The 22,723-nt window shown below is 28.4% G+C and overlaps 4 protein-coding genes across 8 annotated transcripts; 2 read left to right on the top strand and 2 right to left on the bottom strand.

Moving 5' to 3' along the window:
- Positions 1-27: 27 nt before the first annotated feature.
- On the bottom strand, positions 28-3,706 carry LOC118065631 (BRCA2-interacting transcriptional repressor EMSY). 2 transcript variants are annotated; one of them, XM_035081053.1, is made up of 11 exons: positions 3,444-3,706; positions 3,168-3,297; positions 2,870-3,044; positions 2,519-2,715; positions 2,207-2,451; positions 1,850-2,138; positions 1,525-1,772; positions 1,335-1,466; positions 842-1,260; positions 608-771; positions 28-521 (listed from the first exon to the last, which is right to left on the bottom strand). In XM_035081053.1, exons 2-11 carry the CDS (start codon positions 3,226-3,228, stop codon positions 316-318), a joined length of 2,136 nt encoding a protein of 711 aa, XP_034936944.1. In that variant the 5' UTR covers positions 3,229-3,297; positions 3,444-3,706; the 3' UTR covers positions 28-315. The 2 variants fall into 2 exon arrangements, with proteins under 2 accessions (XP_034936944.1, XP_034936943.1); XM_035081052.1 differs by having other exon boundaries at positions 28-524; positions 3,444-3,705.
- LOC118065632 (uncharacterized) lies at positions 3,625-6,687 on the top strand. The gene is made up of 6 exons (XM_035081054.1): positions 3,625-4,171; positions 4,250-4,372; positions 4,475-4,713; positions 4,784-5,659; positions 5,788-6,222; positions 6,280-6,687. The coding sequence occupies exons 1-6, from the start codon at positions 4,117-4,119 to the stop codon at positions 6,550-6,552; spliced, it is 2,001 nt and encodes a 666-aa protein (XP_034936945.1). The 5' UTR covers positions 3,625-4,116; the 3' UTR covers positions 6,553-6,687.
- LOC118065635 (TATA box-binding protein-like protein 1) lies at positions 6,627-11,364 on the bottom strand. 2 transcript variants are annotated; one of them, XM_035081057.1, is made up of 6 exons: positions 10,929-11,364; positions 10,459-10,547; positions 10,074-10,373; positions 9,745-9,995; positions 9,563-9,657; positions 6,627-9,460 (listed from the first exon to the last, which is right to left on the bottom strand). In XM_035081057.1, exons 2-6 carry the CDS (start codon positions 10,471-10,473, stop codon positions 9,222-9,224), a joined length of 900 nt encoding a protein of 299 aa, XP_034936948.1. In that variant the 5' UTR covers positions 10,474-10,547; positions 10,929-11,364; the 3' UTR covers positions 6,627-9,221. The 2 variants fall into 2 exon arrangements, with proteins under 2 accessions (XP_034936948.1, XP_034936947.1); XM_035081056.1 differs by having other exon boundaries at positions 11,023-11,363.
- A 1,483-nt stretch (positions 11,365-12,847) lies between these two features.
- Positions 12,848-22,624, top strand: LOC118065595 (CD109 antigen-like). 3 transcript variants are annotated; one of them, XM_035080975.1, is made up of 21 exons: positions 12,848-13,111; positions 14,111-14,199; positions 14,669-14,742; positions 14,845-15,037; positions 15,123-15,347; positions 16,319-16,900; positions 16,972-17,163; positions 17,248-17,483; positions 17,555-17,819; positions 17,894-18,013; positions 18,129-18,183; positions 18,883-19,105; positions 19,316-19,433; positions 19,748-19,934; positions 20,014-20,174; positions 20,243-20,500; positions 20,576-20,935; positions 21,014-21,394; positions 21,471-21,971; positions 22,086-22,188; positions 22,261-22,624. In XM_035080975.1, exons 3-21 carry the CDS (start codon positions 14,678-14,680, stop codon positions 22,470-22,472), a joined length of 4,437 nt encoding a protein of 1,478 aa, XP_034936866.1. In that variant the 5' UTR covers positions 12,848-13,111; positions 14,111-14,199; positions 14,669-14,677; the 3' UTR covers positions 22,473-22,624. The 3 variants fall into 3 exon arrangements, with proteins under 3 accessions (XP_034936866.1, XP_034936867.1, XP_034936868.1); XM_035080977.1 differs by lacking the exon at positions 18,883-19,105 and adding an exon at positions 18,389-18,539 and having other exon boundaries at positions 12,852-13,111; positions 22,261-22,623; XM_035080976.1 differs by lacking the exon at positions 14,111-14,199 and having other exon boundaries at positions 12,850-13,111.
- Positions 22,625-22,723: the final 99 nt, after the last annotated feature.

Below are 22,723 nucleotides of genomic sequence, written 5' to 3'. Positions count from 1 at the left end.
GTGGAGCTATGTGAAAGACAATTTTATATTTCCTGTACAAATGTTAAGTTTTACTATAAACTCTTCCAGAAATGACTTTTCTTGAAAAATATTAAATAAATATTAAACTAGTTTAATATTGATCAAAATATCAACTATGAAAGTCTTTATATTTTTAACTAAGTAAAACACAAAATCGCCATAAATGTAAAAAATTGCAGTTTTATCTATCTATACAAGTATAAAAGATATAATATATACATATTGATTGTATATAAATAATATTTGATCAATTTATCTTTTTTTCATAAATTAATCAACAATTTATTTTGTCATTTATTCAGAATGGTGTATCTCATTGAGCTCTTCACCCATAGAGGTTATTATTTCTTCTTCATCTGCTTGTATTATGACAGTTTCTTCTTCCGTTTCAATGTAATTATAATCCTCCATATGAATATTTGCAGAATTAAGAGACGTAGGGTACGGTTGAACAGTTGTTTCAGGTATCGTTTCTTCAATTTGAATTTCACAAACGTTTTCTTCTTCAATGTAAAAAAAAAACATTAAAATTACAATCAATATTTTGAATAAAAACAATTTAATAAATAAAATAGAATTAACTTACCGTTAGTTTCAAAGTTATATATTTCTGTTTGAACATCTAGTATTTCTTGTTGCTCTTCATCAGCATCAGATTCAGCTATCATAACTATTTCATTATATGAAGAGTCCCTTTTGATTGGATTTTCTAAAGATTGAATTTCTAAACCATCTTCTAAGCATGTATCGCTGTTAGAAAAAATAATTTATTAATTTAGTAAATTATTGTATTGCTGACAATCAAATATATCAAACTTACTTAGTTTCGTTTTCTTCGCAACTTGCATTAGTATCCGTAAAAATAATATCTAAATTTTCTGGAGAAGGACTTAAACGTTCTTCGTGATAATCTTCTATTATATGATCAGTATCCATATCGGATGGAACAGTCTTAGTATTTGAATTAACAGCTATTTCTGAGTTTGTATGAGAAATGGTTAGTGAATTAGTTTTTTCAGGTACATCCTGTTGTATGTCAAACATAACTATATTGCTTGAATTAACGTTTGATTTAACAACTTCTACGTGAGATGAATTTACATTTAACATTGGCATCAAATTAACTATTTGATCACTATTATTCGATAATGATTTATGTGGTAGTAATGTCAATGATGTAGTTTCTGTTTTATTAAGATACAAATTTTTGCTATCCATAATTACTTTTCCTAATACTTCCTAAAATAATTTTATAACATTAAAAATTATTTAAAAATAGTATTAAAAATGTAGAAATTATACAAATAAATTACTTTTCCTGCTCGAGATATCGTAACACTTTGCGAAGGTACTTTTTGTACGACAATTACATTCCCTTTATTACTGAATTTTGAATTTGTAAATGTATTAACATCTATTGTATTATTTGAATTGACTTTTATTTCCTAAAATAAAACGTTACTGTTAATATATCGATAATTATTTAAATAACTTGTATACTACCTTTGTCATGGATTGATGATTAAAATTTTCACGAGGTAATTTTTTGTATGCCATCACCGGCGAATTAATTTGTATTGGAGGCCCTGGACCACTTGAAACTACTTTGTCTATTGAATTTATAATCGTTTCTTGTTTAGTATTACTTACAATCGAATTTGTGGGTCGACATTGTGATACATTCGGTAATTTTTCTATTATTTTCATTGAATTACTTTGAGTATTTTCAGAAGATATTACATTCGGATTATCTAAAATAATATAAATCATTAAAAAACATTTACCACGTAAAAAACAGAATCAATACTCTTACAAAATATTGACGCACTTAATTGTTTTCTAGTTATTTGATTATTAAAAACTTCTGTATCATTGTTAGGAATATCTATCCGGTAATCTGGCTGTAAATAGGTATCTAATTTGACATCAATGGCAGTGATATTTGTTTGAGGTATTGTGTCGCTATTATTCTTCAAATATTTTGAGCTAGTACTATAATTTCGATATTTGTTGTTAACCGAAACTGAACATACATTATCACTTACATAGTCAGCTTCATTAATCGAATCTTTAACTGTAGTTTCTGTACAAGTAACAGAATCTTTTTCTGATATTTTCTACAAAATTATTATTCATTATTATTACTATGCAAATACAATTTACAAAAAAAAATGTATCTACATACCCTTAACCAATTGTTAGGCAGTGGGGACGGTATATTTTGATGATGATAACTTATTTCATCATTATCATCAATTTTACTAACTTTATTATTCGGATATATTTTACTATTGGCAGTAATATCTATTGAATCTGGTGGTCTTTTTCTTTTTCTACCTCGAGTACTTCTTGGAGGATTAGACAATATATTTTTAGGTGGTAAATTTTCTTCTATATTTGATTCTTTAAAAGAATCCGTTTCATTTTTAACTAAAAAAAAAATTCTATTGTTATATTTGTAAAAAGATATTAGTAATCAATAGATTGTCTATCTTACTGATTTTATTTGAATTGAGTATTGACTCAGTATGTTTTTCATTCACTGGAGCTTTCTTTTCATTAGCCGCTGCTATGACTAACGACAGACTATTGGCTAATTCCGTAAATGCCGTTCGAGCTTCGAGTCTAGGAAGTAAAGGTATGGTTCTTCTTCCTTCTATTGCCCAATCGGTCCACGTGTTTGGACCATTCAATCTAGACAGTATACATATATATAAAAGGTTAATTTTATTCATGCATAAATTACATGAGATGGATGATTAGAATTTCCCTGCACAATTGATTTTTTTTATAAGTTGTGGCAAAACTACGAAGTAGCAACTTAAAATTTAAGGAATAATATACTAACTGTTCAGCTATAAATGATAATTTCTCATCATTCACAGCTCTCCTGACTTCAGCACGATGTCTTTCATTAGAAATATGAAGAACTTTTGCTAATTCGTCTAGCAGTCTTTTTTTATCTTCTGTAAATGGTCCTTGTGCTCGTAAAACCGATACCATATTCCCATATGCATCGAGCTCTATAAATTTTGATCAATAAATATAATAAATGAATAATTATCACCATTCCTTCGAGGTAAAGAATATAATTTGAGTGTATAAATATCCCTGAAAATGCTGAATATTATAATGTATAACCTTACCTAAACATCGCAAACATTTAATGCATTCATCTCGAGACATATCCATGCTCATTGTCCACATTTCTTTTCTTTATTTGAGATATAAATATTTATAGTTATCATCATTTATTCTACGTAGTTTGAGCATCCTCTAGAACATTGCAAATGTTTAAGCTCTAGTATGTTACTTCAGATTTAACCATTAAACTTATGTAGTTTTAAAGAAAGTAGTTAATAATATCAACTCCATTTGGCTTAATTATAATAAAAATAGAAATAGTTCAAAGAAAAGAATACCTTTAATACTTTTTTCACCTAATAAATAAGTGCAACCAATGTTTTAGTATTTTTATGAAATAATATGATATCTAAATGCACTGATAAGGATAAGAATAAATTTTTTCACATTTTAGTAATTTACAATATCACGTTAAGTTAAATAATACTTTTGTAAATGTTTAGTTCCTTAGAATTTTTAAATAAATGAATACAATTGTTAGGATGTAATTCAATTATACATACAGTACGAATGTTTTTACGTGTTCACTAACACATTTACATGAACATCGTGGTTAAATATTCAACTAGCCACCTGGTGAGACATTCAATAACTATCTTTTCAGACTTTACACACCTTAACCTCTTCATATATGTATATGTATGTACAACTTACACATGCATTTTATTTTTCAAATAATACAGCTGTGTGTGTTGCTGATGGGCGATTATGGAGTTGTGTACATTTTAAAAACAGTTGTTCAATTAATTTTAAATACTTTTATATTTTTAATTTATTTGAGGCATTCTAGAGTTTCTTATTTATTGTGCCTGAAAAACAATTTCATATATCTAGATAAAATGTTTAATATTTTAGAAACAATGAAAAAAAAAAAATACGCGGGAAAATAATATTAAAGGTTATTTATGTATTTGTCTTTGTTATGACAGTATGTATGATTAATTATTAACAATGAATGAAGAAAAAAATAAACAATTGTGTTTAACTTTTTTCCAAAAGTATACAGGTAAACTAATTAAATTCTTTCGTTTTTTATTTCGTACTCATTCAATTTAATTTTTTACTTTTTTTTTATTGAATTCAGGTAAAAATAAACAAGCCGGTTTCGATGAATCCTTATCTCTTTTACGTGATGTAGCTATTAAAAAAGGATTGGAAACTTCTGATATGAAAATTATTATTAAAACAATTACTGAAAAAGAGCTTCGTAAGTTGATGAAAATTTTTTATTTTAATTTATTTACATGAGTATTTGTAATAAAAAGTTTATATAAATTTATTATAACATTTAATACCATTGTATTAATAGGTGCTGGACTATGTGTACCTCTTATACAATGTCTTATACCAAAAAATAAAGTTTCTGATACTGCTTTAGAAACAGTGATCATTTATTGGTTTTCAAAATGTGATGATTTACCTGTCACTGTATCTACTACCATTCTGCAATGGTTTTGCGGACTTTGGGAGCATCAATTAGCTGATCGACAAATGATCAATACCTACTATGATTGCTTTTTTATGAATATGCTAAAAAAAGAAAAATTGGTAATTAATTTTTCAACGATTAAAATTTTTTTAATATATACATATATTGAAAAATATTTAATTTTTCTAGCAATCTCCGATATCACGATTAATTTATTTAATGACAAAACCAGATGACGTCACGAGAAGACAAGTTTTACGACTGCTCAAACTTCAGGAACAATATTCAAAGCCTCCAAAACACATATCTGCTCTTTTATCTTTATTTAAATCTTATAAACCAGAAATCGTTCCTGAACAAATACCATCTTTAAATATTGAAAGTGTCTGGAAACCTATACCTGAAATTCTTAGGCTAGGCTTTGAAGATGCTAAATCTCGTGGTACTGGTAGTGAAGTAAAAGCTTTGGAATATTTCGATTGGAATGCAATAAAAACTAAAGATGGTCCAAAAAGTTATCCACTTTTGCCATCAATAAGATATTTCCAAATGGGATCTTCTATTGAAAGAAATAAAGATGCTAAATTTTTATTTGATCTCAACAATATCGACGATATAGGAAAAAATCATTTTAACACTGAATTACCTTCTAATGCAACATCTTTATTGGCAAATATGGCTGGGTATCACTTTCTTACATTTTCCACTTTCGAATATCAGTGTAGATTTTCTTACAATTTGTATAATACACTTCGTCGGGCATTTATAATCGAAAGTAATAGATTTTCACATAATCAGAAAGTGCAGTTGCTTGATTTGACAACTGAGTTTTGTCGTTACATGCAGCAAGGAATTCCTGTGGTTGTTCGTTTCCTTCAGGAATATTTATTGTATGAAACAGGAGCATTCAGGGATAAACTTTTACTTTTAATGGAATGGTCTACTTTAATTTCTGTAATTGACCTGCAAGATATGTCAAGTTATCTTGAAACTATTTTTCTTGAATCTTCTCTAAAAGAAAAGTGCAAGTTAATTAATTCACTAGGAAAACTTGCTATAAATATGGTCAGTTACGTTATTTCAAGATTTCTACTAACAAATACATACTATTTACATATTATTCTAATAAACATTATCAGAATAATAAAAACAAAAGATTAACTGTATTCTGTAATTTGTATTTTGATTTGCAGTATGTTAATCAACGATTTGATAGAGAAAGACCGTTGAAACCATCGCCGTTTTTAGGACAAGAACCGATAAGTGAATTAACCGACATCATACCAATGATATTAAAAATAGCTGATTATTTGATTACTAAAGGATTAAATATTCATCAGAACCACTGTTTATTTCTGAGTGAAGCATTAAAGTTCTACGAAACTATCAACAAACTTGCCAAGTATTGTATACCGCCTATGTTAATTATAGCACCACCCGCTGTAATATATGGTGGTTTTTTGTCTAAATCTGCATCAATTTTATCGCGAGTCTGTGGATTACTTTTGGACTACAAAAATATTCATAATCATCTTGAGGAATTAAATTTACGAAAGAATTATATACCTGAGATAAAGTCATTACAAATATATGCTCAAGATATAGGGGATGCTTTATGGAATGATCAGGTTTGTTGTCAAGTTGTTTTATTTTTAAAATCAATACTTACAAAATTTATGTTGCAGATTTCGATTGGCCGTAGTAAAAGTTATTTATTTTCATCTTTAACGAGTCGGATGATTGAAAATATGCCAGAGAAAAAAAATCTTTTGTTGAATATCAACAATCACATTGCTATTTTATCTTACAAATGTATATTAAATGATACGGGTGTGGATATTAGTACAAAAGATGCAGCATTGTATCTTTCAAATATGTATTTTCCATTGGTTACTGAATTTATTTCGTCATTCCAAGAATTTCAAAGTGAAAATCAATTTCATGCATTGAAAAGCTAATAAAATTATGTCAATAAATTTTTTACTTCAAATATAATTATATTTTTAACATGAAAAGTCTTTTAACTACAAAATCGTCAGAGTTCAACTTTTATTTCCTCCAATTTACATGCATATTTTTTCATGTACATTTCACAGCAGTCTTGTATACACGTGTATTAGCAAGATATTACTATAACTGGCCGATAATTATTACTTCAATACTCACATAACAAGCAAATCATGTATTAATGATTCATGTAAATGATTTTTATTTAAATATCGACCAGACAGTACATCTAAGTTTATTTGTGTACGTTTATCTAAATATCTAAATGTTTTTCTATTTTACTTAAAATTACATAGATGCACCACCAACGTTTAATGATGTAGTGAAATTGCTTATGTTGAGTTATTTTTTTTTTCTTACAACCACATTACAATAATTGAAACTATTGTACTTGTGATAACGTAATAATGTACGTACTTGATATTGTATTATAAGATCGTACGAATATCGTAACTATCTACTTTGATTTATCACCATGCATTATTTTAATTTATGTAAATTAAAATGCATCTACGGTGTAAATATTAGTTTTCGAAAGTACAGATGTCTATCAATAAATGACGATGATAATTGTGCAAAATAAATCAAACTATAGTTATTCGTTATATTGTACGAATAAAGTTTATAAAAATGAAAATGATTTATAAATTTATTGCAGTATAAACTCACACACAGTCTTAGCGTATTTGTGAGTATTTAGTAATTACGAATTTTATTCAGTTTTTTCGTATTTTTTAAACACGATTATAATAGGTTCTTGTTACTTTGTTTTTGAAAAACTGTTCATTATTTTTGTTAATGTACCTAATTACAAGCGACAGTTTAAATGAGCTGCAACAATGTAATTTGAATCAATATGTCACATTTACATACTCTATTTAAAAAAAAAAAACTTATAGAAATCATAGATTCTTATGAAATAATTGACAATAAATATAATTAAATTTCATGGATTTCTCAGTTATTTTATATAAATTTATTAATTTCTATGAGCCTATTTTATAACTAGAGTATTAGAAAGAGTAAAAAGAAAATAATGAACAATTTGTTTCTTTCTGCTTAAAGTGCACATGCAGCTCATTAATTAAGAGATAAAAGAGAAAGAGAAAGTAATTTAGTTAGATGTTTAATTATGACATCGTACTTTCATTGATCATATAATTTGAAAGCCTGGTCCGCAGCTAATTCAATAATAATAAAAGTGTGGTGTTTTAAGACAAACTGTGAATTTTTTAGTGTACAATTAATTCATAACTAATCGCATTAGTGGATATACATATCATGAATGTCGGCATACATTATTTACGTTTATTTTTATTAATAATGCCAGTCATTTGTCAGTAACAAAACAAATTATTTGTAGAAGAATAATAAAAATAACTTATTTATTAATAGTTAGTAAAAGAACAAATAGTTGATGAATAAATAAAAGAATTGAGACTCAAAATACTTAACTCCAAATAGTGACATTAAATAACGTAATAATAATATAATAATAATAATAATAATGATAATAATGATAATATTAATAATATGAAGCACATATTTGTCGTATGGACATATGTCATATATATTCTCAATCCTTGTTGAAGTTGTTTTCCTTGTGATGATGGTTGTGCAATAGATTGTGTGTTCTATATCTTTGAAACTATTTCAATTCCCAACTTATCATGTGAGATCGATGAATATAAATTTATTCATTTTGTCATTTGTTTAGATCAATATTTACTTTTATGTTTAATTTTAACAAAAGATGATAATTTATCTAATTACGTTTAAAACTAAATTTTAAATGAATGCTTAATCTACATATTGTTACAAATGCTAGAGTAGAAACAAACCACTCTTTAACAATTAGACTAAATATTATCGCCAAAGTAAAGCAACTAAAATAGCAAACTTAGTATATAATTAAACAAAGATTTATTATTAATTGTTTTTCATGGTTTTTAGATTAACTTGAGCAACAGTATTGTTTCTACAATTTACCATTCAAGTGTTTTGATTAATGGATGATTGAAAAAAAACAATTAAATTAAAAACTGTGTTTAGTAACTTATTAAAAATCTGTAAACCTTTTTATAGTAATATACAAGTTTGCTTTTCAAATGGCTTTACTGAAAATTTTCAATATCCATCTTTGGCACAGTGTAGTAAGTGAAAGCAAAAAGAATAAATGAACAGAATAGAAAACTGATAGACACACGTTTTGTGATTAAAAGCGGCACAATTAAGCGCTATGTGTATACTGCAAAATATTTTGTATAGATAATTAATGATTAAAATATGTTTGTTTGGGCTTTGTAGGCAATGTTACGTTATTTTGTTCATAAAAACAATTTTTGATTATTAGTTATATGCTTTCTCTTTCTCTATGAACTTTTTTTCTGCACCAAACACTCGCACTGTCACGACTCATACGTGCGACATATTCAACGGAAAAATTTTAAAAACATTATTGCAGCATTTAATTATGCCTCACTTTACTGATTTTAAGAACACATTACTTATGTCATTCTATAGACACTGTCCAGCAGTATATATGCTGCTGTATAAAAAAAAGAGAGTAATAATCAATAAAAATTACTTTAAACATAAGTTCGTAGATAATTTGACATGATTAGCAGTGTTTTCCTTCACTAGCATCGCTGTCACACATTTCTTCGTGCTCTTCTTCATCTGTTATCATCTCTTCTGCTTCCATATCTACTTCATCCTCATTTTTTCTAAATCGTTTTATACTTTTACGTTTCTTGGCACTTAATGCCATTTCATCTTCTGGTGAACGTTTTTTACGAAATTCATAGACTAGTGGAAATATTTGTTCGATAGCTTCTCCTACTGCGGCTACACTAGGTGCTGGAAGTGACATTTTTAGGGTTAAAAATATTTGTGAAAATTTTTACAGACATTTTGTAAAAATTATTTAAGATTAATTTGAATAAAATATGTAACTAATACCTGTAATAGTAACACTGCCTGTCGAGAAGATTTTTAATGTGGCTCGTGGTTCTTTAAGCTTATAAGTTACGCCAGGATGTAATTCTGGCTCATAGCTATTGAAAATAATATTAATTTGAATTTGACCATAACCTTTAATTCTTGAAAATTACGATAAAATTAAAAATGATTTGTGAACTTACTCTGCATTCTCTTTATGGTGCATAGAAAAAGATGTGATTCTGATTGCCCAAGGCATTAAACAAGTGCCAAGGACATTAACAACTCGGAAATTATTGAACCGAACTTTAAATCCGAGTTTTTGGAGCGATCGTGCAATTCTGCGTGCTGCTATTTTAGCTTCCTCTTCAGTCTCAGCTCCAGTACATGTTACTTTTCCTGAAGACCATATAGAGGCAGTAGTGAGTGGCCTCCTAAGCTTCATGGTAATCATCTAGACATAAAGATTAATGGTATATAATTTCATGATATTTTCAGAAGAATTTATTAAAAACAGGTATTTCAATCTTACCCCATTTTCTTTTCGGTACTCAACATTGGAGCCATTAAGTGCAATTTCTCGTAAATTTAGATGGCATCTTACACTAAAACTACACACGACATTTCTTATGAGAATGTCAATTTCTGGTTGAGCTTCCACATCCTCAACAGGTTCAGAAGCAGGAGGTTTATAAATTTTGTCTTCATTTGCATTACACTTTCCAGTATCGTCTAATTTTTCAACACTTTCAACATGATTTATATTTCCATTTGTGAGACGTTTTATGCCATTCTTTTGAATAGCAGTTGCCATAATATTATGTGTTTGAAACTAAATAAATAAAAATTATGTGTGTTTATTGAAACTGAACAAAAATAATTTTATTCAAAATTATATATCAAATGAAATGATATACCTTACTTTCCAGCATGGGAAATTATTGTAAACAATTTGATCACGTTACAATATATCTAAAATATAGTTTACTGTTCCTGTGATTTGTCACTGCAAACATTTATCACACATTTTACATCACAACTAAAAATAAATTTAATCATTCAAATCTAGTTTGTGTCAAGAAATTATGATTCGAAACTACTATTTAGTAGATAAAATTTACATTTCTATTTATAATCAATCAAAAATCGATTAGTTTAACACGCGACAGTTTGAACTATAATTCATCAAATATCTTACACGACCAAGGAACTATCCAATTAATGTTAATTAAAATTAATTTTAAGTAATTGTAAAAATGTAAAATTTTAAAATAATCGATATCGTTTCATAATATAATGACCAAAAAAGGTTTGAATTTCAATAAATTGATATAAAATCTACGTGAAATGATTAATAAAAGATTTTTAAATATAAATCGCCGCTTACATGTCCTAGTACAGCAGAAAACAATTGAGAAATACTAAAAATTAGCCTAAATAACTTCATAGTAATATTTTTCATCAAAATTTCAATAACGTACCGTTGATTCCTTACATTATCTAAATTCTATTTGATTTAGTAATAATTTCTTTGTTGACAAGTACTGGAGTAAACGCAAACTTGACTCAATAACTATTACCATTGTTTGCGGCCATATTCACTAGACTATATATTAACTACCGTATATAATATGTATATAGGGATATAAACCTGTGGTAGTATGTACAACAATGTACGAATTGAATACATGTATAGATATATTCACTTATTACAGCTGTTCACAACCGATTGCAGTTGGTGGAAATGAAAGCAAACTTGACTAATGTATAATTCAAAAAAGAATACTAACTGTAAATACTTCACATAATTGATGACACGTGCGATTTACCACGTGTTTTGCAGTATCTTATCTAAAATTAATTTAAAATGAATCATCAATTCTTTCATGAAAATGCTCTTGTGTACGAATTTTCTGGAAATGGCACTAAATATTGTTTAGCATGTATTGTTGTTCATAAACTCAAGTACAGCATCGACACGTGTATAAAAAATGCAATTAATGAGATGTATATTTGATGTTTATTTACATTTTACATGAGATATAATTTTTAAAGAAGTTCTTACGCAAAAAATTGCATTCAATTTTGTATCTTTTAATTAACTTGAATATAAATGGACTTTTTTTGTCTCAATTTAACTGACATGCGCATTACCTGTAATAAAAAAAGATGATTTACAACCGAATGAAGAGAGATTTTACTTTATTTAAACACACGAATACATAGAATATTTTATTTTTGTTCTATTTATTGTGCAGTTGTATCATTGATATTGGGCTCTGAAATACTTGAGCTATTAGTCAAGAATCTAAAAATGAGTAATTTATCAAAACATATATGTATTTTGAAATAAATATCAGCTGATGACAAAAAAAAAACTACTTAAAGGCTGATTTTTAAATATCTGTGTCGCAGAAAACGACAGGAAGTGCCATCTAACGTTCATTATCCAATTAAGTTGATCAAACACCAATGATTGGACAAGTGTGCCAAATTTGTGGGAAAACGAGAAAAAAATTGTCGTACTTGGAGTATTTAATTTTAAACAGTTCTCGTAAACAATCATAATTTTTCTGAAGTTATTTTAATTCGTATAATAAATACAATTTTATAAAAAAGCTCATTAGAGTACTCTTAAATTAACTAATTGTCATAAATTGTCTCACTAATTATCTTCTACATATAGTTTATATGTTATACATATAAATATGTTGAACAATTTAAATTTCCTAAATGTAAGTTAGATTGTTGATGAATATTGAAATCCAGTTGCTTTTATTCAATGAATAATAAATAATTTAGTAGAACAAATAGAGCAATAGATATCAATTTAAAATAGATACTTCTTTTATAACATCTAACTGAAAACAGCATCAGAGAAATATCCTCCAACTCATCAAGCAAATTTATCAATCACCATTTTTGGTTGTAAAATTTATTGGAGGTTACTATGAGACATTTTTTTGATTTTTGCTATTAGATTAAATAGCAAAATAAATTAGTTTTTTAATTCAACGTTAAATTAATCAAGTTGTCAACTTTAACGTATTTCTAATTGGAAAAATATTAATTATTTAATATATAATCTTGGTTTAAGAGATTTTTTTACTTATCAAGAACTTGAATTCAGAAGAACTGTATCATATGATTCCGTAATACATATTAGTACAACCTGGTAACGGTATAAATTTTTTAAGTATGAAAGAACTTCATGGGGAAGGAGAAAATACTTGTTCCTGAATCCCCCACTAATCCTTACAAATCTCTCTTTCTCTTTCCAGAACTCTGTCTTGCTACCTTGATTGGAGGTGTGCTCGCCACTTGCTAGTATACGATCGTCACTCCTTATAACGCATCATTTTTTTCTTTTCATGTTCTCATCGTTGTTATTTCAATAGTTATTTACTATAATTTTATTCGCCGAGTTCATGGTTTTTATAAATACACTCAGTCTAATTGCTCTAATGGATCTGTATTAAGTTTTTATGTTTGTGTTTATGTTTACGCAGAGTTAAGTCAAAATAAGAAGTCAACAAAAATAGTTGTTAGAATATAGGATTTTGATTGAAGGTGAGTCAGCGATCAAAATAGAAATTGATCGATATTTTATTCACTTATAATATAAATATATTTTATTAATTGCTTGAATATTGATATATCATAGTTTTTATGCAGCACCGAAATTGGTGATGATCTTAGTGAAGTAATTGTGACGTATTTTAGAATAATTTCGTGGGCGTCATCAGAGAAATATTAAAATGAATAATTTCAGTTCAAATGATCCACCTACATTATAACCTTGAACTGAAAAATAAGTTTGTATAGATGCTGTGTATATTTTGATGTAATTTTAATTATTTTCCAATGATGTAGTCAACCAATTATTCTAGCCGGGATTTCCTGTAGATTTATTTAGAGAATTATATCATCATGAACCGGTTTCTGTTGATTCATTTACGAGGATAATTATTCGTCGATGACTCTTTAACCTTGTATAAAAAATTTAAATAGATATTGGGAAAGTTGGTGTCCGTATAAGTATTGAGGCAGGATATGAACCACAACAACTTGAACAATACAGAACTACTGACCCCAATTACACTGTTTATGTTCTTATAACAAGTACATTGATCTTCTGGATCATTCATAACGATGAGTTTCAGAAAGTTAATTATATTAATTTTGATCTCATAAGAAAAATCATGTTGTACATGTAGCTGATGATTTTTTGGCCCACTTCGGGCTTTCACAAGTTGACAGAACGAGGTTTCATAGATATCGCATCACAGCACACGACACTTCCTCAATTTGCCGGGAAAATCACGATGCTGCAATTAAATAGTTGTGTCTTTGTCATCTTTATTATATAATTTTCTTTATTTCTTTTTTTTTATTTCAGTAATCGGCTATTAAATCGCACCAACTATCGTTGTAGCAAATCGGGATTTCCCACTATCCGGGTGTTTACATTAAACATAAACACGAGATGAATAAAAAATACTTCTAACATTATAAAGCCGGTTCAACGTGGATATTTTTCAATATTTTTTTAATATTTATATGTTGAAGAGTGTCTGGTGAATTCTTTCAAACTCTCTGAATAGAAGTGTGAAATTACTTCAGGGTTAAATTGATGCAAACAAGTATCAGAGTGACAGGTATAAAAAGTTCATAATTACGTGTCAAATATCTAACTATTAAAATATATGAATATTTATATTTCAAATTTTTAACAAACAAAGAAATTTTTTTTTACACGAAATATTTTGCAATATTCTAAATGCTATGAAGTGACAACACTAAGTTTAGAAATAATTTTCTTTTACTTTCCAATATTTCATCAAAAAGTCAGTAAAAAGCAAACGGAATACAAAAAAAACGGGAGTTCTAATATTGAGATTTATTCATAACAATTGACTCTGAATTTGAGAAAATTGCTTTACATGTAAATGTATTTTGTACATAATGTAAATTTAAGATGTGTTTATATGTGAAGTAATATAAAATATTTTTATTAAATTCAATTGTTAATAAAAGCCAGGTATTAAGAGTAGAGCAAAAAAAAAATTACTTGATAATATTATATATGTAAAGTGTATGATTTATTTGTTGAATTCTTTTTTTCAGGATCGTAAAATGAGAAGATTAAGTTTTTTTCTACTGCTGTTGTACAGCATATTTGTGGCAGTAACAGCAGAACCGTATGTATAATAATGTTGTTAAAATAACAGTGTAGTAACGATCTTTGTTATATTCATCTTGAGCGTAAATAATCGTCTAACTTTATGATACAATACTTGTAGATACTACACGGTCGTTGCTCCAAAAGTGGTACGTCCCAATTCAGAATATCATGTGGCAGTCAGTACGACTGGTATATCGACACCAACGAGAATTATTGTGGAATTAGATGGTGAGCTGGATAATGGCGAAACATTTCAAGTATCTCATGAAGATGATGTTGAACCATATGCCACTCGAATATTTAAATTAGAGGTAATAAATCATTTTAAACATCATTCACAAATATTAGAAAGTCTTTTATATCATTCCTCATCAATGGATTATTTTTTATCTAAAGGTTGGTGATACCAGTCCTGGTCGTTACAAGTTGACAGCCAGAGGTATTTCTGGTTTGCTGTTCAGTAATTCTACAAACATTCAATATGTCCACAAAAGTTATTCAGTGTTCATACAAACGGATCGAGCAATTTACAAACCTGGGAGCAAAGTTTTGTTCCGATGTGTGGTTCTTGACTCAAGATTAAGACCGGTTCTTACTAGACAACTTGATGTTTACATTACGGTAAATAATTAAAGTCCATTTTCTTTTTCATATTCAATTACATAAGTTTGTATAATTTTTTAATTTATGGATGAAAATGATATATTGTTACATGGGATGTAATAATATTATTTTCTAAGTTTATGAATTTTATATACAAGCAATATTTTTCAACCAGTCTGGAATATTCGATATAGTCAAGTTATTATTTGCTAGAAAAATATCTATTAAATGTTTATCTTATATTTTTAAAGGATGTTTTTGTAGTAAAAATAGCAATATTTAACGGCAGAGGTAATAATATAAAGAACAAATATGTTATTATTATGTGACATTCTAACTTTAACAATGTCAATATTTTAAATCCCATTATTTTTATTGCATAAGAAACTTTCGGGATAACAATGAAGTAGTTTCAATGTTGAACTGGTGGAACTTTTCGTAGTAGATGAATTGTTATAATCAAACTCGGATTTTGTAATGTTTTTTTTCTCTTAGTGTAGCAGAGATAAATTCATAAAAATATTATTTTTATTCTATCATGTTGCATTCTTTCACGCTAACGTGTGGAGAACAAATTCAAGGAATTTTCAGAATATTTATTCTCCATTATCTTTCCGGATGTAATAAAATAAAACTATTTATAGATATTCATTTAATAAATTTAAGCTAATAAATATCGGAAAAATTTACTTAAAAAATTATTTAAAAAAACATTATTTTCAGTTGATGATCAATATAATTATTTTTTGAGATGTAGAATATAATATTAGGTCATAAAAAGTAATTAATATTTATTATTTTTCAAGTCATTAAATTAATATTTAAGTATTTTTTCTTAAAACAATGAAAAAATCTCAATAGTCAACTTAAAAAATAAGAATTATTCATTGTTATTTAATTATAATTATAAATCAATTGTGTTCGATTGTTATTTTATTAATATTTCTAATAATCAACATCTGATTATCATTAATATTCAATTTATTTAGGATGGAAATGGAAATCGAGTCAAACAATGGAATCGTCCACCAATCAGTCGAGGAGTTTTCAGTGGAGAACTGGAATTATCAGCATCTCCAGTCCTGGGAAATTGGAAAATTGTTGCTAATGTTGTTGATCAAACATTCGAAAAAGAATTCGAAGTAGCTGAATATGTTTTGCCGAAATTCCAAGTGTCTATCAATGCGCCAAAACATGCCACATTCAAAGAAGGCAAAATAGCAGCAACAATCAGTGCAAAATATACCTACGGAAAACCAGTGAAAGGTGAAGCCACTATTACAGCATATCCTGATATTTTTTCGGGCGTACTTCAACCTATCTACCAAGCACCGATTAGGAAAGTCATTCCCATTGATGGAAAAGTCACTATTGATTTCGATATCGCTAGTGAATTACAATTAACAGATGAATACGAAAGACCTATTGAATTGGAAGTGACTGTTGAGGAAGCATTGACTGGTCGTAGACAAAATACTTCAATGCAAATGACATTACATAAACACAAGTATACAATGGAACTTATTAAGACTTCAGAGTACTATAAACCTGGTTTAAAATACACCGCATTTGTAAGAAAATTCGATTTTACATTGCAAACATTTTACATTATACTGAGATAATATTGAGAAAATTTTTATAGATTAAATTAACGTATCATGACGGGTCACCAGTCCGTGACAACACAAATCCAGTTATTATTTCATACGGATATACATACAATCAATCAGCTTACACCAACATCACTAGAATGCTAGATAATAACGGTATGATACAATTGGATTTCTACCCACCTAAAAATACAAACAGTAGTACATCACCTTTAAATATCGAGGTATAAAAATAATTGACTAATTAGCAATGTAAATTTTTGTATATCATTAGAGTTAAAAAATTAATTAGATTTATTTGATAACAGGCAGAATATTTGAATTTGCATGAATGGTTCCCATCAACAAATCAAGCAATGTCACCTAGTAATACTTTTATTCAAGCATCAGTTAAAACTGACAAACCCAAAGTAAATCATGAAGTTGAGATTCTTGTCAATTCAACGGAACCGTTGAAATATCTAAGTTATGAAATATTAGGCCGTGGTGATATTCTGAATGCTGGTTCAATTCCAATCTCCAACGAACACGTTGCTTCATTTAGGTATTTTCTGATACACGTAGTCTTTTATAATTTTTGGAGTAGATTTAAATAATATATTTTTGTTTTTTTAGATTTTTGGCAACTTATGTGATGGCTCCCACTGCTCATGTTTTAGTTTATTATACAAAAGATGATGGTGAAATTGTAGCCGATTCTCTTGACATAGATTTAGAAGGTACTTTGCAAAATTTTGTAGATGTAAAAGTGTCATCTGAAGAAGCTAAGCCAGGTGAATTTGTCGATGTTACTATTCTTACTAAACCAAATTCTTATATTGGAGTTCTTGGAGTTGATCAAAGATCTTTATTATTGAAATCTGGCAACGATATTTCACTTGTAAGAATATTTTTTTAAATTATATTCATTCTCTCATATAGATTACTTTATTCTTTATATTATTCATGAATTAGGACCAAGTTTATAAAGAATTAAAATCATATGATATGGTAGAAGAGTCTCCATACTCTGATATGATGTTTGCACGCTCTTTCTGGCGACCAGGATCAGCTACTGCTCAGGATGTTTTCCAGGCAAGTTCATACTTTTAATCATTTATAGATTGCATATATAAGTACGATACTTTTGAATTCTTGTATTACAAGAATGTTTAAATCTATTTTATGAAATGAATGGTTTTTTTTACAGAAAACTGGTACTGTTGTACTCACTAATGCTTATATTCATGAAAACTTCCCGATACGTAAGTATTTTGTAACCATAAATATCACTAATTAATTTTTGAATTGCATCTTGCATTAAAAATCACTAACACAATCTTTCGAAACATCAACAACATTTGCAGTATTAAAAACTTATTTGAAAAAAGAAATCGAAGAGTCGAATTCAAAACCTGAAACAAATTGATTAAATAATGATTTAACAATAGTTATACTATGTATGTGTAGTATACTACAGATCTAGTTTTATGGAAGACACAATGTTGCCCCTGGCCCCAAGTGCAAGCAGTTTCGGTTCCGCCGGCGGTTCTCCATTAGAGAAGCCCAAAGTACGCAAGAACTTTCCTGAAACGTGGCTTTGGCAAACGCTTGATGCTGGGTAATGCCAACAAATTTATTAATCTATTAATTTCTTTACTATCTATATTACTGTATTTACTATAAAAATTATTCTCCACCAGTGTCGCTTTTGGGATATCTTCTTTACTGACTTCTTGTCCATTCACTCTCTCCTTAATAATTCGCTTTAAATGAACACGAGTTTTAAAGAAGCTTATTAACTTCATTCATTATCACAAAGTGACTAATAAAAAATAACTAGGTATCAAGTAAACTAATTATAAGTTAATGAATACATTAATAATCAGTGTGAGTATAATAAGAGTACATAATTCTACCATCTTTCATACGTGTGCAAGCAACTTTCGAAGATTGGATTACAGGACAATCCGGCTATTTGGAAGGTAGAGTACGAGGCTCGGCTCATGGGGCATCTACCTTGAAGCCAGACATTGGTCCCCCAGTTATACATAGACTTGTGACGAGACCTCCACTGGCAGGTCCTTACGCCTTCTCACGCATCCCAACTCCTGTATGGAATAAGCCCCGTGTTTTCCTTATGCATGACATCTCCGACACTTGGCTTTTCACAAACTTCTCTTCAGGGTATTTATTTATACACTTGTTCAAGTTCTGTCATTTTTTTTATTATTTTTTTTTAATTAATTTGTTGTTTTATATCACTTTGAACACGGTGTGTAAATACCATTCACTAATTTTTCCTTTTTATTCACTTGGTTTTATGTTGTGATAATAATTTTTGTGTTGAGCATTTTGATATGATTAATAGCTTTGTTTCAATTTAAATTAATATAGGTTGAATGGAGAAGCAAAAATACATCGAGCTGTACCAGATTCTATTACATCTTGGATATTAAGTGCATTCTCGATCGATCCTACTTATGGATTGGGTCTTATTAATGAACCGAGAAAGGTTTGGTCTAATTAATTTTTAAAACACATATTCTGCAATATGCTCATTAAAAATATTGAAGAATTTCACTATTTATAATTGGACTTTTGTTGTTGAATTTTATCAAATTCATGCTTTCAACTTTAATTTGAGTGATTATTAGCTTTGGATGAATGTTAAGAACTTGTTTTAGTTCAAAACATCTATCTATAAAATGCTCATTTATTTTTTATTTTCCTCTAATGTATTTCATCCTTTAATTTTTTTATTGAGTGTAGATAATACTATATTAAAAAAGAAAACTAGAATTTAATCTCATATGTATATTATTACAGTTGAAAGTTTTCAAACCATTCTTTATATCTGTTGATCTCCCATACTCTGTGATGCGAGGAGAGATTGTCGCGATACCTATTGTGGTATTCAATTACATGGATAAGGACGTTACAGCTGATGTTGTACTTGAACACGCTGGACAGTTTGAATTTGCTGAAGTATCAAATGAAGTTCATGACACCCCGAGTACGTTTATAATGATTTTAATACTAACTTTCAATTTTATTGACATTTTATATACTTACAAGAATTTTATTTACTCCAGAATTAGAACTTTTCCGTCAAAAGAAAGTCGATGTTAAAGCTAATTCTGGCAGCAGTGTATCATTCATGATTATACCAAGAGAACTGGGATATATTTCTATTAAGATACAAGCTACGAGTAAAGTTGCTGGAGACAGTGTTGAACATAAATTACTTGTAAAAGTAAGTTTTTTCTTGGAGATAATTTTTTTGTTATTTATTAAATTAAGTAAAAATAATTTAAATTATAGGCTGAAGGAGAAACGCAGTATAGAAATCGAGCTTTATTCATAGATTTGCGTGATAAAAGAAACTTAAAAACAAATATAACAGTCGATATACCGAAGAATGTTGTACCTGGTTCAGAATACATTGAAATTTCTGCAGTAGGAGATATTTTAGGGCCCAGCATACCTAACTTGGAGAACTTGATAAAATTACCATTTGGATGTGGTGAGCAAAATATGCTCAATCTTGTTCCAAACATAGTGATTTTAAACTATCTAAAGGTAAATATAAGAATACCTTTATTTTATTAAGGACTTTTCATTTCGAAATATTAATTTCTTTCTTTTGTTTTTTAGAATACTAATCAATTAACACCAGCGATACAAAGTAAAGCATTACGATACTTGGAAATCGGTTATCAACAAGAATTAACGTATCGTCATAACGATGGATCATTCAGCGCATTCGGAATGTCTGATGCAAGTGGAAGTACTTGGCTCACAGCCTTTGTAGCGAGATCATTCAAACAAGCAACTGATTATATCACTATTGAAGATCGAATAATAGATGATGCTTTATTGTGGCTATCGAATGTTCAAGCTCCAAATGGAAGCTTTCCAGAAGTAGGACATATTAGTCATCGAGATATGCAGGGTGGTGCTTCTAAAGGACTTGCTCTGACAGCTTTTACTTTGATTGCTTTCCTTGAAAATTCTGTAAGATTATTGATGTTATAATAACAAAAAAAAAACATTTAAATATGTAATGAAATACTAATTTTAATTCTCTTTCAGGATGCTATCGTCAAATATAAAAATACAATTAATAAAGGAGTGGATTATATCGTTAAAAACATGGAAGATCTAGATGATCTTTATGCTCTAAGTGTATGTACGTATGTACTAAATTTGGCTCGACATCCATATGAAGATTCTGCATTTAACCGTTTAGAATCTAAAGCTATGGTTAAGGAAGATATGAAATGGTGGAGTAAACCAGTACCAAAAGATGATAAAAATCCTTGGTTTAATAGTTTACCAAGATCTGTAAATGTTGAAATGACTTCTTACACGCTATTAACTTATCTCAGGAGAAATTTAGTATCTGATTCAATGGCTTTGATGAAGTGGCTCGTGAAGCAGAGAAATCCTGAAGGTGGATTCTCGTCTACTCAGGTATGCCAAAGACTTTTGACTTGAATACTAACATCATGAGGCATAAAAATTACTGAATCGAACATTCTTATTTCAGGACACCGTAGTTGGATTGTTCGCGCTTTCTAAACTTGCGGAAAAATTATCTACAAAAAGTAATAATTTAGCTATTAAAATCAATTACGAAGGCGGTGGTCAAAGCCAAATAAACATTAATTCAGAAAATGGCATGATTCTTCAAAAATATACTTTACCACGTAAAACAAGAATTGTGAATGTCACAGCCACTGGTACAGGTTTCGCTATTGTACAATTATCTTCACGTTATAATTTAAATGTTACTGGAGCCTGGCCTCTGTTCACTCTTGATCCTCAAGTAGACAGGAACTCTAATGAAAATCATTTACAACTTTCTGTATGTTCCGGTTTTGTGCCAACAAAAGAAGCTAATGAGAGTAATATGGCTGTTATGGAAGTAAGTTTGCCTTCAGGATTTACGGTGGATATGGATACACTTCCAAGCTTAGAAGTTTCACAAAATGTAAAGCGTGTTGAAACTAAAAATGGTAATACCATGGTGGTATTATATTTTGATAAGGTGAATATTTCAATAATATTTACACAAATTTATACTTTAGCTTCAAGATATAAATTTATATAATAATTTCAGTGTATATATGAAAATATTAATCAATCACTTATTTTCCTCTAGATGGTGAAGAAAGAATATTGTCCTACAATCTCAGCTTACAGAACTCATAAAGTAGCAGAACAAAAACCAGTGCCTGTATCTATTTATGACTATTATGATTCGTGTAAGTATCTTTAATGTGCTTAAATTTGATTGCATTAACCACAATATAAATTTTTTTATTTTTTATTTTTAGCGAGAAGAGCTAGGGTATTTTATGAACCACGAGTCACAAACCTTTGTGATATTTGTGAAGATGAAGATTGCGAAAATCTTTGCGTTGGATCGCCAGGGAAACAGAAATATAATATTGCAGCTTCTGCTCCACAATCATTTTGTACAAACGTATATTTTTTATTGCTTTCCAATATTTTATGTTTTACAAGTATTTTTAGTTATTTCTATTAATATTTAATTACATTTTTCTTTTATTGTTAGATTTTAAAAATACATATGTTGAAAAAAATAAATAAATATAAACAACGATAATCAAAGTGATATGTATATGTTTACACAGAAAAATTTAATTAAATTATCATAAAATAATTTTAAAAAACGTTTTCTAAAGAGATTGATATTATAATTTTTTTAAATTTACATTAATAAATATTGTGATTTAAAAAATTGTGTAATTGAAATTATTTAATCAACAATTATTC

This window comes from Chelonus insularis, unplaced genomic scaffold (assembly GCF_013357705.1).
Source record: "Chelonus insularis isolate UGA/USDA-ARS -01 unplaced genomic scaffold, ASM1335770v1 contig_317_pilon, whole genome shotgun sequence".
NCBI classification, from domain to species: domain Eukaryota; kingdom Metazoa; phylum Arthropoda; class Insecta; order Hymenoptera; family Braconidae; genus Chelonus; species Chelonus insularis.
The sequence above is the reverse complement of the archived record's forward strand: the minus strand, read 5'-3'. Positions and strand labels throughout refer to the sequence as shown.

Excerpts from the sequence above, each read along its gene's own strand:
- LOC118065631 (XM_035081052.1), bottom strand. The coding sequence starts at position 3,228 with ATGTGGACAATGAGCATGGATATGTCTCGAGATGAATGCATTAAATGT. Across the intron at positions 1,261-1,334 it reads CGATATCTCGAGCAGGAAAA|GAAGTATTAGGAAAAGTAAT; the intron begins GTAATTTATTTG and ends AAATTATTTTAG. Across the intron at positions 772-841 it reads TGCGAAGAAAACGAAACTAA|CGATACATGCTTAGAAGATG; the intron begins GTAAGTTTGATA and ends TTTTTCTAACAG.
- LOC118065632 (XM_035081054.1), top strand. The coding sequence starts at position 4,117 with ATGAATGAAGAAAAAAATAAACAATTGTGTTTAACTTTTTTCCAAAAG. Across the intron at positions 4,172-4,249 it reads TTTTTTCCAAAAGTATACAG|GTAAAAATAAACAAGCCGGT; the intron begins GTAAACTAATTA and ends TATTGAATTCAG. Across the intron at positions 4,373-4,474 it reads AATTACTGAAAAAGAGCTTC|GTGCTGGACTATGTGTACCT; the intron begins GTAAGTTGATGA and ends TTGTATTAATAG.
- LOC118065635 (XM_035081057.1), bottom strand. Across the intron at positions 9,996-10,073 it reads AGTACCGAAAAGAAAATGGG|ATGATTACCATGAAGCTTAG; the intron begins GTAAGATTGAAA and ends CTTTATGTCTAG. Across the intron at positions 9,461-9,562 it reads AGGCAGTGTTACTATTACAG|CACCTAGTGTAGCCGCAGTA; the intron begins GTATTAGTTACA and ends TGTCACTTCCAG.
- LOC118065595 (XM_035080975.1), top strand. The coding sequence starts at position 14,678 with ATGAGAAGATTAAGTTTTTTTCTACTGCTGTTGTACAGCATATTTGTG. Across the intron at positions 17,820-17,893 it reads CTGGCAACGATATTTCACTT|GACCAAGTTTATAAAGAATT; the intron begins GTAAGAATATTT and ends TTCATGAATTAG. Across the intron at positions 21,395-21,470 it reads GTGGATTCTCGTCTACTCAG|GACACCGTAGTTGGATTGTT; the intron begins GTATGCCAAAGA and ends TTCTTATTTCAG.